The sequence below is a fragment of the Pungitius pungitius genome, chromosome 13, assembly GCF_949316345.1.
Source record: "Pungitius pungitius chromosome 13, fPunPun2.1, whole genome shotgun sequence".
NCBI lineage: Eukaryota > Metazoa > Chordata > Actinopteri > Perciformes > Gasterosteidae > Pungitius > Pungitius pungitius.
Genome location: NC_084912.1, coordinates 3,199,905 through 3,212,773, shown reverse-complemented (window position 1 = coordinate 3,212,773; position 12,869 = coordinate 3,199,905). Strand labels below are relative to the sequence as shown.

Below are 12,869 nucleotides of genomic sequence, written 5' to 3'. Positions count from 1 at the left end.
TCTCACAAGAACAGACGAACCTGCTCCTGTGCGTGCCCGGTAAAATGGGCGGTGACATCCGGGTATTATGACCGTTCTCGTCCAAATGCTGACTTTAGAATTTGAACCGTATTATCTGCGACTGATGACGTTTCACGAGTCCACAGTCCACGAAAACACAAGTCCACACAAGAACACATATTGAGAAAGGGCCTTTGATTGAAGCACGAAGCTCCTTCTCTACACGGACCTGCTGAGGACAGAAGAGAGCTGCCCGCTGAGGAGCTTCATGTCGACAAGCTCAGTAAGTGTAGCTGTGATTGATTGAAGGACTTTATCGATGGTTGTGAACGTGTGATTGTTTAAAGCGGCTTTTAAAAACCTCAGCTGGGAAACAAGATGGCTCTTGTGTGAGCAGGCAGAGAGAAGCTGCTGTTATAGTCTGAATGATGACACTGTGGCCTTTTCTCAATACCTGAGACGGCGAGAACGGACTTGCGTTCCCGCGAGAATAGACTCGGGAGTCCTGACTCACGGGTTCGGGAAAATCGTCATTTCCCCAATTGGAACAGCAGCTGATTTGATGACGTCACCACATCAGCTGGTCTTGGTCTAGGTCTCGTTTTAATATAGTTTTTGACTTAATTATTTTACTATTAACAGGCTTTTGTTTCATTTTCATTTAAAATTAGAAATGATAGATATAATATTGAGCACCAGATATATATATAATCAGTCATAAAATAATTAAACCAAAAGGCTGATTATCAGTGTAGTGGTCTTCGTACAGCAAGCTGCTGACCACACATCAAAGATCTTACAGAGAACTATACAATAATTCATGTGTGAATTTTTTTTATTTATTATTATTACAATTCAGAGCTTCAGGCTGCTCTGTGCGGGCTGAGATGAGCTGACCGCCTGGTGCTGGAGGGTCTGACGGTCCGTTAACTACACCTCACATCTCCATCCACGGACCAGATTGTTACAGAAAAGTTGCTTTAACAACTAACTTCAGTAATAAAATGACTGAGAAATATTGAGAAAGGCCCATTGTACTTGTCTGTGTTTTACTCACTTCTGGACTCTGAAGGAGATCACGAGGAGAAACAGCACAGCTCCATCTGCTGGCAGTTGATGATAATATTCATCTAGTAAAACAACGTATAGAATAAGCATTTAAAATGACGTCCTTTGACATGTTATGTTATGTTTTTCTGTCTCCAGAAATCTAAACTTGAACAGATAGATGATAACAACACAAAAGTGTCCCATGTGTGTTTTAACATTGAGGTGAATGAGGACTGTGTGTCTGTCATGATTAAGAGAAATATTGTGTGCGCTCCCCCAGCAGGTTGCTGTGAAGGTGTGTACATGTGGATTCTGCTATGAATCAGTGTGAGGACCCAGAGGAGGGAGTCCGTCCCTCTGAAGCCCCTCTGTGTGGGGACCATGGCAGCCAGAACAAAGCTCAGAGGTGAGATGACCCTCTCTAACTGTCCTCCACTCTTCTCCATGTCCCAACATTTTTGATTCACTGACTCAGCTTCTACATCTGTGACCAGGAACCATCAGGGAACACAACCTGGACCCGGTCCTGAATCCGGACCCGAACCCAGCTGTGTGTCCATGAAGAGCAACCGGTCTATTGGTCTTTTTCCAAACTTCAAAAACGTCCCCCCCTCGGTAGATGAAAGGTGAGGATCTCAGGCTGATGATGAAAACAAAGTGATGAAGTGTTTCTATCAGACTCTAAGGTTGGAGGTTGCGGGTGCCTTGCTACAGGGCCCTTCAGCAGTTTACAGTGAGGGCTTCATGGAGGGCTTGGTGAGAGCTGTTGGGAATAAAGCAAACTGAATGTTGGAGAAGCTGAAGGACGGAGCTGTTGATTATCAGTGGGATCAGCAGGACCAATAAACGGAAATCATTACACAGTCATGTGGTCCACATCCAGACATCTCTTCATGGACCTTAACCTTGTTTTGGTTGGATGATGTCATCTCAGTGTTTCTTTCAGTTCACCCAGCTGTGTGTCCACGAAGAGTGATTGGTGTAAAGATGTTGAAAATTACTTCAAAGATCAACAACGTTCTTACGACCCAGAGTAAGTTCTTAAAAAGATGAATCAGATGAAGAACTGTTCTGATTCTTAGGTATGCATGACATAAACGGTGTTGTCTGAACACATCTACTTTCTCCACAGAGAACATCACTCTGCCCAGCAGCATCCTCCCCACCTGGACTCCATATTTATGGTGTGTACATGTACAACTACTTTAACATCTCAGTTCATAATCATCTCCATGCTGCACTTTGTAGACCAGTGGATTGTCAGTCTGTCCAATGTGGACCTGATGTTAGTTGGTTTCCTTCATAGAATATTCTGTTGCAGATGCTGGAGGAGAACATACTCACTTTTATGAAGAACGAGCTGAATATGATCCAGAAGGTTTTGAATCGAGATTACACAGAATGCTTAGAGAGTCAGAGGGAGAATGAGGAGTCGCTGGATAGTGAGGATGATGAGCAGAGGAGGACCAAAGAGGCATTTCTGAAGATTGCAGTGCACTTCCTCAGGAGAATGAAGCAGGAGGAGCTGGCTGACTGTCTGGAGAGAAGTAAGAGGATTTCTCTAAAGACTTACCATGCTGGATGAATAAGACATTCACTAATGTCTCATCAGATGGACCAGAATATATTCATAGAGTCATTAATTGAGGAAAGGGCATGTTGAAATATATATTTTTTGATTCATTGATCTTCTTGTCTCCATTCAGGACTTCTTGCTGCGGTTTGTCAGCGTGAACTCAAATCCAACCTGAAGAAGAAGTTCCAGTGTGTGTTTGAGGGCATCGCTAAAGCAGGAAACCCAAACCTTCTGAATGAGATCTACACAGAGCTCTACATCACAGAGGGAGGGACTGCAGAGGTCAATGAAGAACATGAGATCAGACAGATTGAAACACCATCCAGGAAACCACACAGACCAGAAAACCCCATCAGACAAGAAGACCTCTTTAAAGCCTCAGCTGGAGGAGAGGAACCAATCAGAACAGTGATGACTAAGGGAGTGGCTGGCATTGGAAAAACAGTCTTAACACAGAAGTTCACTCTGGACTGGGCTGAAGACAAACACCACCAGGACATACAGTTCACATTTCCATTCACCTTCAGAGAGCTGAACATGCTGAGGGAGAAGAAGTACAGCTTGGTGGAACTTGTTCATCACTTCTTCAGTGAAACCAGAGCAGCAGGAATTTGCAGGTTTGAAGAGTTCCAGGTTGTGTTCATCTTTGACGGTCTGGACGAGTGTCGACTTCCTCTGGACTTCCACAACAATGAGATCCTGACTGATGTCACAGAGTCCTCCTCAGTGGATGTGCTCCTCACAAACCTCATCAGGGGGAAGCTGCTTCCCTCTGCTCGCCTCTGGATAACCACACGACCTGCAGCAGCCAATCAGATCCCTCCAGAGTGTGTTGGCATGGTGACAGAAGTCAGAGGGTTCACCAACCCCCAGAAGGAGGAATACTTCAGGAAGAGGTTCAGAGATGAGGAGCACGCCAGCAGGATCATCTCTCACATCAAGATCTCACGAAGCCTCCACATCATGTGCCACATCCCAGTCTTCTGCTGGATCACTGCTACAGTCCTGGAGGAGCTGTTGAAGTCCAGAGAGGGAGGAGAGCTGCCCAAGAGCCTGACTGAGATGTACATCCACTTCCTGGTGGTTCAGGCCAAAGTGAAGAAGGTCAAGTACGATGGAGGAGTTGAGACTGATCCACACTGGTGTCCCGAGAGCAGGAAGATGATCGAGTCTCTGGCAAAACTGGCCTTTGATCAGCTGCAGAAAGGCAACCTGATCTTCTATGAACCTGACCTGACAGAGTGTGGCATCGATATCAGAGCAGCCTCAGTGTACTCAGGAGTGTTCACTCAGATCTTTAGAGAGGAGAGAGGACTGTACCAGGACAAGGTGTTCTGCTTTGTCCATCTGAGTGTTCAGGAGTTTCTGGCTGCTCTTCATGTCCATCTGACCTTCTTCAACTCTGGTGTCAATCTGCTGTCAGAAGAACAAACAACCTCCCTGGTATCTAATGACACACCTAAACCAAAACGTCTCTACAAGAGTGCTGTGGACAAGGCCGTACAGAGTCTTAATGGACACCTGGACTTGGTCCTCCGCTTTCTCTTCGGTCTTTCACTGCCGACCAATCAGAATCTCCTACGAGGTCTGCTGACACAGACAGAAATCAGCCCAAAGACCAATCGGGGAACAGTCCAGTACATCAAGGATACGATCAGTGAGGATGTGTCTCCAGAGAAAAGCATCAATCTGTTCCACTGTCTGAATGAACTGAATGATAGTTCTCTAGTGAAGGAGATCCAACGGTCCCTTAGTTCAGGACGTCTCTCCACAGATGAACTGTATCCTGCTCAGTGGTCAGCTCTGGTCTTCATCTTACTGTCATCAGAAGAAGATCTGGACGTGTTTGACCTGAAGAAATACTCCGCTTCAGAGAAGGCTCTTCTGAGGCTGCTGCCAGTGGTCAAAGCCTCCAACAAAGCTCTGTAAGTAAAGAGAGTCAGATTCATACATCAAAACCTCAATATGCTGCCATTTTTTCTACTTATTGCTTTTTCTTCATCCTTATCTCTTCAGACTGGACCGCTGTAACCTCTCAGAGAAGAGCTGTGAAGCTCTGTCTTCAGTTCTCAGCTCCCGGTCCTCTAGGCTGAGAGAGCTGGATCTGAGCAACAACGACCTAGAGGATTCAGGAGTGAAGCTTCTGTCTGCTGGACTGGAGAATCCACACTGTGAACTGGAAACGCTCAGGTCAGAATCTAATTAAACCTGTTGCAATCTGAGGTTTGCCTCTTCTCCAAAAATGGCAAAAGAAAGTGTAATCATTCTGTAACTACCTTTTCTATCTAGACACTTTTTTATTTGGGGATAAATGGAGAACCCAGGGAGTGTTCTCATGTATAACATTTTTTTTTCATATGTTACCGTTATGTGAAGAAATGAAAAACATTTTTGAGATTCACAAAGCCCTATAAATCTTATAAAACATAGAGATACCAGCCTAAAACTACATTTAAGTGACAATAACCCAATTTACGTTGAAAGGGTGAGAATTGTTGGGCTTGCCAAACTGCCCCTTTCAACCACCCTTTTGAATCGTCTGATCCCTTTGGGGGTGACTAAACCCGACAGGAAATGATCAACAGTTTCTTTAGCCACTCAGAAGAGAGCGGATTGCCCCATTTCCCCCCCCCCCCCCCCCCCCCCCCATACCTTGTTGGAGTTGTGTTTTGAGTATTTCAAACAAATTGGTGAATATTGTAGCCAAGACTGTAATGGTACATATATTTATTTTCGTGATGAGTTCTGAGTACGGCAGTGACCTTCCGTCCCTCACAGGTCCCTCAGATCATGTGACATGTGGGTTCTTCTGTGTGTGTTCACAGGCTGTCAGGCTGTATGATCACAGAGGAAGGCTGCGCTTCTCTGGCCTCAGCTCTGCGCTCCAACCCCTCCCACCTGAGAGAGCTGGACCTGAGATACAATCATCCAGGAGACTCAGGAGTGAAGCTGTTGTTTGCTGAACTGGAGGATCCACACCGGACACTAGAAACTCTCAGGTATGAAGAGGCCTCCTACGGCCACAGACAGTCTGGTAGAGGAGGTAGAGACCTTTTTTTCGTCACACTGTCAGCGTGGTTGATATGACCCTGACTCATCAAATTATTAGTGTCTCACATCAGACCATCAATGCAGAAAGAAGTAGTGAGGGGACAGTAGCCAGGATGGGCCTAAACAGGGCCTTTTATCAAACAACAGTTGAATGTATTGATATTCGTCATCTGCAGACCCACCTGAGCTGTAATATCTTCACCTCCAAACTCATACTGCATCCTCCCCTCACTCGCAAAGACCCCAAGGTACTTGAACTCCTTCACTTGGGGTAAGGACACATTTCAAACCCGGAGTAGGCAATCCATCGGCTTCCCACTGATAGCCATGGCCTCAGATTTAGAGGCTTGAAGGTTACCGCCCTTTGACGCACGTAAGACCTTAAGCAATGGAAGTTTTCAACATGCACCACTCCGGTTCAATGTCCCCTACCTCCACAGGAGTGTGAGAGAAGCTCCGCCGGAGGTGGGAGTGGAAAATCTTTTGGAACGGCGCATCCTCCGGATGTTCCCTGTTCACCCTCACCACCCGCTTGGGTTTACAAGGTCTATCATGAGCCTTCCACCATCCTCTGACCCAGCTCACCATCAGATGGTGACCAGTTGACAGCTCTGCCCCTCTCTCTATTCCAGTGTTTCCAAAAAATGCCACCTCAGATCAGATACAATTACAAAATTGATCTTTAATCCTTGGCCTAGGGTACCACGTACACCACATGATGTGGAAGCAGCTGGTTGTTATCATGTTAGAAAGAACTACTTTAGAAGATGACCACCTGTTGTGTTTACAGCTTACTTTCACTGAACCACAAGTGAACAAAGAAATACTTTGATGCAGGTTTAAACATTTGATTTGGTTTGACTGGTGAGGGAAACTGAGTCTTAAATGGGAGATAATGGTCAGTATAATACTGATGATAGTAGATCATGAATAGGTAAACATAATGAGCTGTGGTCATCGGGCCAATCAGAAGAAGCTTCACTGCAGTAGAAGAAGACGAGGCAGTCCATCTGAACATGAAAATCAAATATGTGTAATGTATGTAAGTCATGTCCATGTCTTCATGCTGCTCTGACCCTCCTCCTCCTCCTTTCAGGGTGGAGCCTGCTGGAGCCCGATGTGTGAGACCAGGTCTGAAGAAATGTAAGTGTGCTTTGAATTGGATTTAATAAAGATTCAACCATCTTCACGCTGTGACATCACTCATTCACCTCTCTGATGCCATCATCAAAGGGTCAATGAATGAACCCATGATTAATAACTGCAGCTGTATTGTGTCTCGTTCTCTCATCAGATTCCTGCGAACTCACAATCGACACAAACACAGTACACAGAGAACTCCAACTGTCTGACCACAACCGGAAGGTGACATATGTGGAGAAGGAGGTTCAGTCATATCCTGATCATCCAGACAGATTTGACTTCAGGCCTCAGCTGCTGTGTACAACTGGTCTGACTGGTCGCTGTTACTGGGAGGTCGAGTGGAGAGGACGAGTTACCGTATCAGTGAGTTACAGAGGAATCGGGAGAAAAAGAGGCAGTGAAGACTGTTCGTTTGGCTGGAATGATCAGTCCTGGAGTCTGAGATGCTCTGATGAAGGTTACTACGTCCGTCACAATAAGACAGGAAAACACATCAACGACGACTCCTCCTCTGGGAGAGTAGCTGTGTACTTGGACTCTCCGGCTGGCTCTCTGTCCTTCTACAAAGTCTCCCCTGACACTCTGATCCACATCCACACCTTCAGCGCCACATTCACTGAACCTCTCTATCCTGGGTTCAGGTTCTCGTCCTGGTCCTGCTCCGGTTCCTCAATGTCTCTGTGTTCTCTGCAGGAGGGAGAGTCTCCTCCTGGTGGAGAACCTTCCTCTCTGCTCACCACATAGTTCAGTCTGTACAGGATGTCACACAGCTGATGTTGGTTCATGTGGATGTAGATACAGGTGGAGCAGGTGAGGGGTGGTCTGGAGCTCTCTAGGACTTGTGGTGTTGCAGATAGAAGTCTGAAAGAGCCCAGCGAGGTGTGCTTTAATGTTGCTGTGCTTCCCGCCTCTATGGATGAATCAAGATTATCATTTAGATATTGGGCCATAATAAGGGGATAATCTTAATCTTTACATGTCACAATGGTCTGTCATCTGGCACTTCCTGCCCCCATCACCCCCCGACCAATAAAATATAAATGTATCTGTATATAAATAGATAAATTGTAATAAATAGATAAAAGCCACAACAATTGGATTTTTTTCGGTGTATCAATTATAGACACAACCCACGTTAAATGGATGCATCCGTGCTTAAATGACATTGAGTTTTCGGGCAAGCAGTCAAGCTATTCTGACGTTAGATGGCTTCATAATAAATAGCAACATACGTGACACAAACAAAGAAGGAATCAACGAGATCAACGGCAAAAGGGACGAGGAAGGTATCTTCTGTGACTAGTGCACCATTAATTTAAAGTGTAACAACCGCCTCAATATATTGGGCGTAAACTGTTGAATAAATAGATAGAAATTGTGATGTCTTTTTAGTCTTTACATTAGGGCCACATTTTGAATTCAAAATCAATAATCAATAATACATATTAGGGCCGTGTGTGTGTGTGTGTGTGTGTGTGTGTGTGTGTGTGTGTGTGTGTGTGTGTGTGTGAGAAACTGGGCACGGCGACCTGCTGGCAATCAGCACTGCTTAAGAGCCCTTGGTTCTTCTCCGCTCATCACCAGATTATTACTCGATCTCAGTGGTAGTTAATCTCACTCTACGCCATACTTAAACTGAAGAGTTGTTTTTTTGTGTTTTCTAACCTCTCCTTCCTTTGCCTCGGAATCTCGCTCACACAGGCTTCCTGCGTTCCATCTCCACCAGTATTATACAGACAATCCTACTCCTACTTGTTATTTCCTTCGCCAGCCAGTCAGTAAATCAAATGTTTATACTAGGGCTGTCAATCATGTTAATCATTGCGATTAATGCAATAAAATATTTTAATGCAGTCTTCCGGAAGTAAAAAAGAGAATTCAGCCCGGAAACGAAGCTGGCCGAGCGAGTCGGTAGCTGAATGTGGAGAGAGCTTTTTGTATTGGGAGTAAAACAGAGGAAAAACATTCATTAACAACATTAATAATCGTGATGAATGAATTTCAAAATGCGCGATTATTTACTTAATGACAGCCTTGTTAAATATACATATTCTGAGCAGACAAAGTCCACCTGATGTAGCCGGATGTCAGATCGCTGATTGAGCACCTTGTGTGTAATTACTAGTGCAAAGATATGGTGTTTGCTCCTTTTGAACCTAGAAACACTCCACAGTAAGTCTGTGTTCTGACCTTTGACCTTACCTTTGCTAATAGTGACGCAGAAAGAGAAGATTCCCTGTAAGTGTAAAACTTCCATTTATTATGGATTTTCTTCTGGCTGTGATCTGCTGCATCAATAAAAACTGTTTATTTTCTCACAACAGAACAACGATTTGATTGCTTCAGGGACCCTTTGACCTCCGGTGATCCAGTGTGCCACAGCTAAATGGTTTGATGAATTATCACTGCAGTTAAAAGTTAATAATCCACAGTTCAGACACAGGGAACTCGTCCACATTGTAATTCGGGCACACATAACATTTAGATACAAACGTTCCTCTCAACACATGTCTTTCCTTCGGATGCCCAGCTTTCATTTTGCGATCACGATACTTTGGATGTTTCAAGTCTTAAAGAACAAAAGCAGCAGCAAAGAAAATATTTTTTTTTATGTCCGTCCATTTTGGATGAATTTAAGGTTTTGAACATTCTCAGTGTAGCACCAGACAGAGTACAAAATAAGTTCAACTGTGGATTAAATAAAAACACAGCGTATGAAATATCCCACTCTCAAGAGAGAAGAAGAAGAAAAGACAGATAGAAAGACCCAGAAAGGCACTTAAGTGTAACGACAGAAAAGCTCTTTGAAAGGAAAAATGAGTTTAAATCAAATAACTTCTCAGTTAAAGACACACGACCACGTTTCCACGAATATGAGTCAAATCTTTTCTCGGAACGTCGGTGATGATCAGAATGATTTTTCTAACAGCAGTCTCCTCTCAGCAGCTTGATCGGACCAATGACGACACACCGCTCGTCCTTTAAGTGGGTCGAATGGTATTTTTTCTCAAAGGTGACGTTAATCCTCAGCGGAGCTACTGAGGCATCGAAGACACAAATGTAAACCTTTAGTTCATGTCCCGCAAGACGGGGGACAACGAAGCTCGATCTTTGAGAGTAAATGTGCAAACGTGTCAGATTTTTAAAGAGAGAGGAATCGCTTCGTCCGTCTTTTAATCTGAAAATCCCCAAATTTGTGTTCAACCTTCTTCTTCTGCACCTTGAGGAGCACGGACCACAGGGACGACACCATGGGGAGGAAATGGATTGTGATTGAGCAGAACAACGTGACAGTAAGTTGAACCTCTTCATTCAGGTAAACCAAAAAGTTCAGAAAACCCATCTGATGTTTCTCCTGGTGTCTTCCTCCTTTTCTGGGTCACGTGATCCGTCTTGAAGCGTCTCCGTGGGGGGGGGGGGGGGGGGGTTGAGCTTCAGACTGACTGTTTGTCTGCCTCGTCGACACAACCGAATATAAAACTTCTCTATCTCTGAATTCTAAAAACCAAAAAGGTCGCAGGTCGCAGGTTCGACTCCCTCTGGATCCACTTGTGGTGCTGTTAAGGCGCTTTTTGAATGAAAGCGTCACCAGGGGGAGGGGGGGGGGGGGGGGGAAAGAGAGGAGCCTCTGCGCTTTCACAGGCATTTCCACACAAACACACTGAAACACACACAAACAGACCGGGTTACTTTTAAGGAATACCGATTGAGCGCAGAAGTCGACTGGGATCGCTCCGTGTTACCTGCAGTCGTCTCCTCCTGTGCTGACCACGTATTTGTCCTCGTGGGAGAAGCGGATGTTGGTCACGTGAGCCGAGTGGCCGAGGTAGCGCTTGTGTTTGGCCTGCGGAGACAGAATCAGCAGCAATGTGCTAACATATCCTAAACCACCTTCAGTTTAAGTGTGAGCAATAGTTAAAATATTCCCCGCACTTTGCCTTCGATCTAAAAACAAACAACAAAAAAAAAAAACGATTTGATGATGTTTTTTTTTTTTTAACCATCCAGACCGGCGCATCCTTGACACCTGAGACGTGAACTCACAAACTTCTCTGTGCAGGGAAAGTCGAACAGTTTGACCAATCCGAAGTCGTCCCCGGTGACGACGTTCACGCCGGCGTGGGACACGCACGCACAGTTGACTTCCGCTTTGTCGGCGTTCCGCGGCCAAATCCCCAAAACCTCATCTCCCAGAATGCTGCGGGAGAGAAAATACGGTAATATCAGTTTCTGGTTTAATGGGGTTTGTATGCGATTGTCTTTTGTTTAGCGTGTGTGTGTGGGTGTGTGTGTGTGTGTGTGTGTGTGTGTGTGTAACCTGGTCCAGGTGGCCCAGGTGATTCTGTCGATGACGGTCTGATCAACCACCAACTTCCCGGATGGAACCTCAAACACCTGCCGCTTGTATTCTCCTGTGGAGACCTGCAGATCACCCCCACACACACACACACACAGACACACAATATCAGGATTATAGCTCATAGATGGACAGATCCGATACACATATGCGGTGTGGACGATGTTTGTGTACCTGTATGTAACAGCTGTCGGCAGAGAAGTCAAGCTGCAGGATGAAGGCGGGGATGTCGCTGCAGTAAACCAGCCGGGTCAGAGTCGGTCCTGCGCTCACATCGTAGATGTCCACCGTGTTCTCCACCGAACCGACCGCCAACAGGCGCCGGTCCGGACTGAACCTGCACACACACACACACACACGCGCGCTCAGCGTAATGCAAAGAACATAAACCAAAGGGTGTGAGTCCTTGTTCCACCTTTGGTTTACGTTCATTCGGAGCAAACATACCGGATGTCCTGGATGGCGACGCTGCGGTCCCGTTTCTTCGCCCACATCTTCAGCGAGTTGGCGAGGAGGAGGAGGATTTCTCCGTTCTTCATCCCCACCGCCAGCATCTCTCCGTCGGCGCTGTAGCTCACACAGCGGGCCGCGTGGCCGACGCACACCTTGTTCAGCAATTTCTACGGAAAGGACGAAAAGAGACGAGAAATCGGGATGTGCAACAAGAGACGGGTGTGTTTGTGCGCGTGTGTGATGTTTGTGTGCGTGTGTGATGGGTGTGTTTATGTACATGTGTGATGGGTGTGTTTGTGTGCGTGTGTGATGTTTGCGTGCGTGTGTGACGGGTGTGTTTGTGTGCGTGTGTGATGTTTGCGTGCGTGTGTGACGGGTGTGTTAGTGTGCGTGTGTGATGTTTGCGTGCGTGTGTGACGGGTGTGTTTGTGTGCGTGTGTGATGTTTGCGTGCGTGTGTGACGGGTGTGTTTGTGTGCGTGTGTGATGTTTGCGTGCGTGTGTGACGGGTGTGTTTGTGTGCGTGTGTGATGGGTGTGTTTGTACGCGTGTGTGACGGGTGTGTTTGTGTGCGTGTGTGATGGGTGTGTTTGTGCGCGTGTGTGATGGGTGTGTTTGTGTGCGTGTGTGATGTTTGCGTGCGTGTGTGACGGGTGTGTTTGTGTGCGTGTGTGATGTTTGCGTGCGTGTGTGACGGGTGTGTTTGTGTGCGTGTGTGATGGGTGTGTTTGTGTGCGTGTGTGATGTTTGCGTGCGTGTGTGACGGGTGTGTTTGTGTGCGTGTGTGATGTTTGCGTGCGTGTGTGACGGGTGTGTTTGTGTGCGTGTGTGATGGGTGTGTTTGTGCGCGTGTGTGACGGGTGTGTTTGTGTGCGTGTGTGATGTTTGTGTACATGTGTGATGGGTGTGTTTGTGCCCGTGTGTTTGTGTGCGCGTGTGACGATTGTGTTTGCGTGTGTGACGGGTGTGTTTGTGCGCGTGTGTGATGTTTGCGTGCGTGTGTGACGGGTGTGTTTGTGTGCGTGTGTGATGTTTGCGTGCGTGTGTGACGGGTGTGTTTGTGTGCGTGTGTGATGGGTGTGTTTGTACGCGTGTGTGACGGGTGTGTTTGTGTGCGTGTGTGATGGGTGTGTTTGTGCGCGTGTGTGATGGGTGTGTTTGTGTGCGTGTGTGATGTTTGCGTGCGTGTGTGACGGGTGTGTTTGTGTGCGTGTGTGATGTTTGCGTGCGTGTGTGACGG

The 12,869-nt window shown here is 46.3% G+C and overlaps 2 protein-coding genes across 7 annotated transcripts in view; one reads left to right on the top strand and one right to left on the bottom strand.

Moving 5' to 3' along the window:
- Positions 1 to 72: 72 nt before the first annotated feature.
- On the top strand, positions 73 to 7,642 carry LOC119213887 (NLR family CARD domain-containing protein 3-like). Of its 3 annotated transcripts, none has more exons than XM_037465096.2 (11): positions 73 to 283; positions 1,334 to 1,456; positions 1,545 to 1,676; positions 1,997 to 2,083; positions 2,183 to 2,234; positions 2,357 to 2,597; positions 2,757 to 4,551; positions 4,643 to 4,816; positions 5,452 to 5,625; positions 6,774 to 6,820; positions 6,972 to 7,642. In XM_037465096.2, the coding sequence occupies exons 2-11, from the start codon at positions 1,368 to 1,370 to the stop codon at positions 7,562 to 7,564; spliced, it is 3,384 nt and encodes a 1,127-aa protein (XP_037320993.2). In that variant the 5' UTR covers positions 73 to 283; positions 1,334 to 1,367; the 3' UTR covers positions 7,565 to 7,642. The 3 variants fall into 3 exon arrangements, with proteins under 3 accessions (XP_037320993.2, XP_037320992.2, XP_037320994.2); XM_037465095.2 differs by having other exon boundaries at positions 1,331 to 1,456; XM_037465097.2 differs by having other exon boundaries at positions 77 to 283; positions 1,331 to 1,456; positions 2,372 to 2,597.
- A 2,591-nt stretch (positions 7,643 to 10,233) lies between these two features.
- LOC119213885 (echinoderm microtubule-associated protein-like 6) overlaps positions 10,234 to 12,869 on the bottom strand; it is a 39,799-nt gene continuing 37,163 nt past the window's right edge. For all 4 annotated transcript variants that reach the window (XM_037465089.2, XM_062566509.1, XM_037465091.2 and 1 more), the window contains 6 exons: positions 11,625 to 11,797; positions 11,352 to 11,514; positions 11,139 to 11,242; positions 10,865 to 11,018; positions 10,564 to 10,664; positions 10,234 to 10,481 (listed from right to left, as the gene is read on the bottom strand). In XM_037465089.2, the coding sequence (XP_037320986.2) occupies positions 10,457 to 10,481; positions 10,564 to 10,664; positions 10,865 to 11,018; positions 11,139 to 11,242; positions 11,352 to 11,514; positions 11,625 to 11,797 (720 nt within the window). In that variant the 3' untranslated portion in view covers positions 10,234 to 10,456. The remainder of the gene's footprint in view (positions 10,482 to 10,563; positions 10,665 to 10,864; positions 11,019 to 11,138; positions 11,243 to 11,351; positions 11,515 to 11,624; positions 11,798 to 12,869) is intronic.

Excerpts from the sequence above, each read along its gene's own strand:
- LOC119213887 (XM_037465096.2), top strand. The coding sequence starts at position 1,368 with ATGAATCAGTGTGAGGACCCAGAGGAGGGAGTCCGTCCCTCTGAAGCC. Across the intron at positions 1,677-1,996 it reads CCCCCCTCGGTAGATGAAAG|TTCACCCAGCTGTGTGTCCA; the intron begins GTGAGGATCTCA and ends TGTTTCTTTCAG. Across the intron at positions 2,598-2,756 it reads GGCTGACTGTCTGGAGAGAA|GACTTCTTGCTGCGGTTTGT; the intron begins GTAAGAGGATTT and ends GTCTCCATTCAG.